The sequence below is a fragment of the Bison bison genome, unplaced genomic scaffold, assembly GCF_000754665.1.
Source record: "Bison bison bison isolate TAMUID 2011002044 unplaced genomic scaffold, Bison_UMD1.0 scf7180017864191, whole genome shotgun sequence".
Lineage (NCBI taxonomy): Eukaryota > Metazoa > Chordata > Mammalia > Artiodactyla > Bovidae > Bison > Bison bison.
In genome coordinates this window covers 273,162-273,856 of record NW_011494763.1, presented here as the reverse complement: position 1 = coordinate 273,856, position 695 = coordinate 273,162, and the positions used below count along the sequence as shown (strand labels likewise).

General features: G+C 71.2%; 1 protein-coding gene across 1 annotated transcript in view; it reads left to right on the top strand.

Moving 5' to 3' along the window:
• The window catches only part of SSPO (SCO-spondin), a 53,626-nt gene that overhangs the window by 25,826 nt on the left and 27,105 nt on the right, over positions 1-695 (top strand). The window contains 1 exon segment of the mRNA XM_010843882.1: positions 551-693. Coding sequence (XP_010842184.1) covers positions 551-693 — 143 coding nt within the window.

Sequence of the window (695 nt, the reverse complement as noted above, 5' to 3'; positions counted from 1 at the left end):
ACATCCCAGCCTTGCCTCCCCACTGAGGGCTTGTCCGAAGGCGGCTCCCCGGCCGGCCCCCTTCCTGCCGGAGTGTGGGAACTGGAGCCGCGGCCGGCCCGCCCCAGAGGGAGGCTGTGAACAGGCGGCCCCGCTGGTCCCGGGCTCTGCGCCCGAGGCCCCGCGGCGCTTTTGTTCAGGGAGGGGGCCCAGCCCGCCGCATCCTTGCATCCAGGGTTTCCCACGCGGGCCTTCCTCCGCCCGCAGGCAGCCTTTGTAACCCCGCTTCTCACCGCTGCCTCCAGGGGGCGCGCCGCCCCGGGATTCCCTTTTCGGGGACCGGAGCCTTTATCCCCAAAGGCCTTTCCACACGTCACCCGCCCTACCCACCTAAGGGGGCTTTCCTGGGACACGAGAGGAAGCTGCGGAGGCCTTGGGGCGCTGCCTTAAGCCACCCCGCTGGCCACTGCCCAGATTCCCCGGCCCCTTGGCCCTGCTGTCTCTAGCGGGGTGGCAGCTCTTGGGGTTCACCGCCTGGTTCACCCCCGTTCTTCCTCCCGCTCCCCCGCAGTGGCTGGGGCGTGGGCTGAGTGGGAGGCCTGGGGGCCCTGCAGCGTCTCGTGTGGGGGCGGCCATCGGAGTCGTCGGAGAAGCTGTATGGACCCCCCGCCCAAGAATGGTGGTGCCCCCTGCCCCGGGCCCCCCCAAGAGAGGGC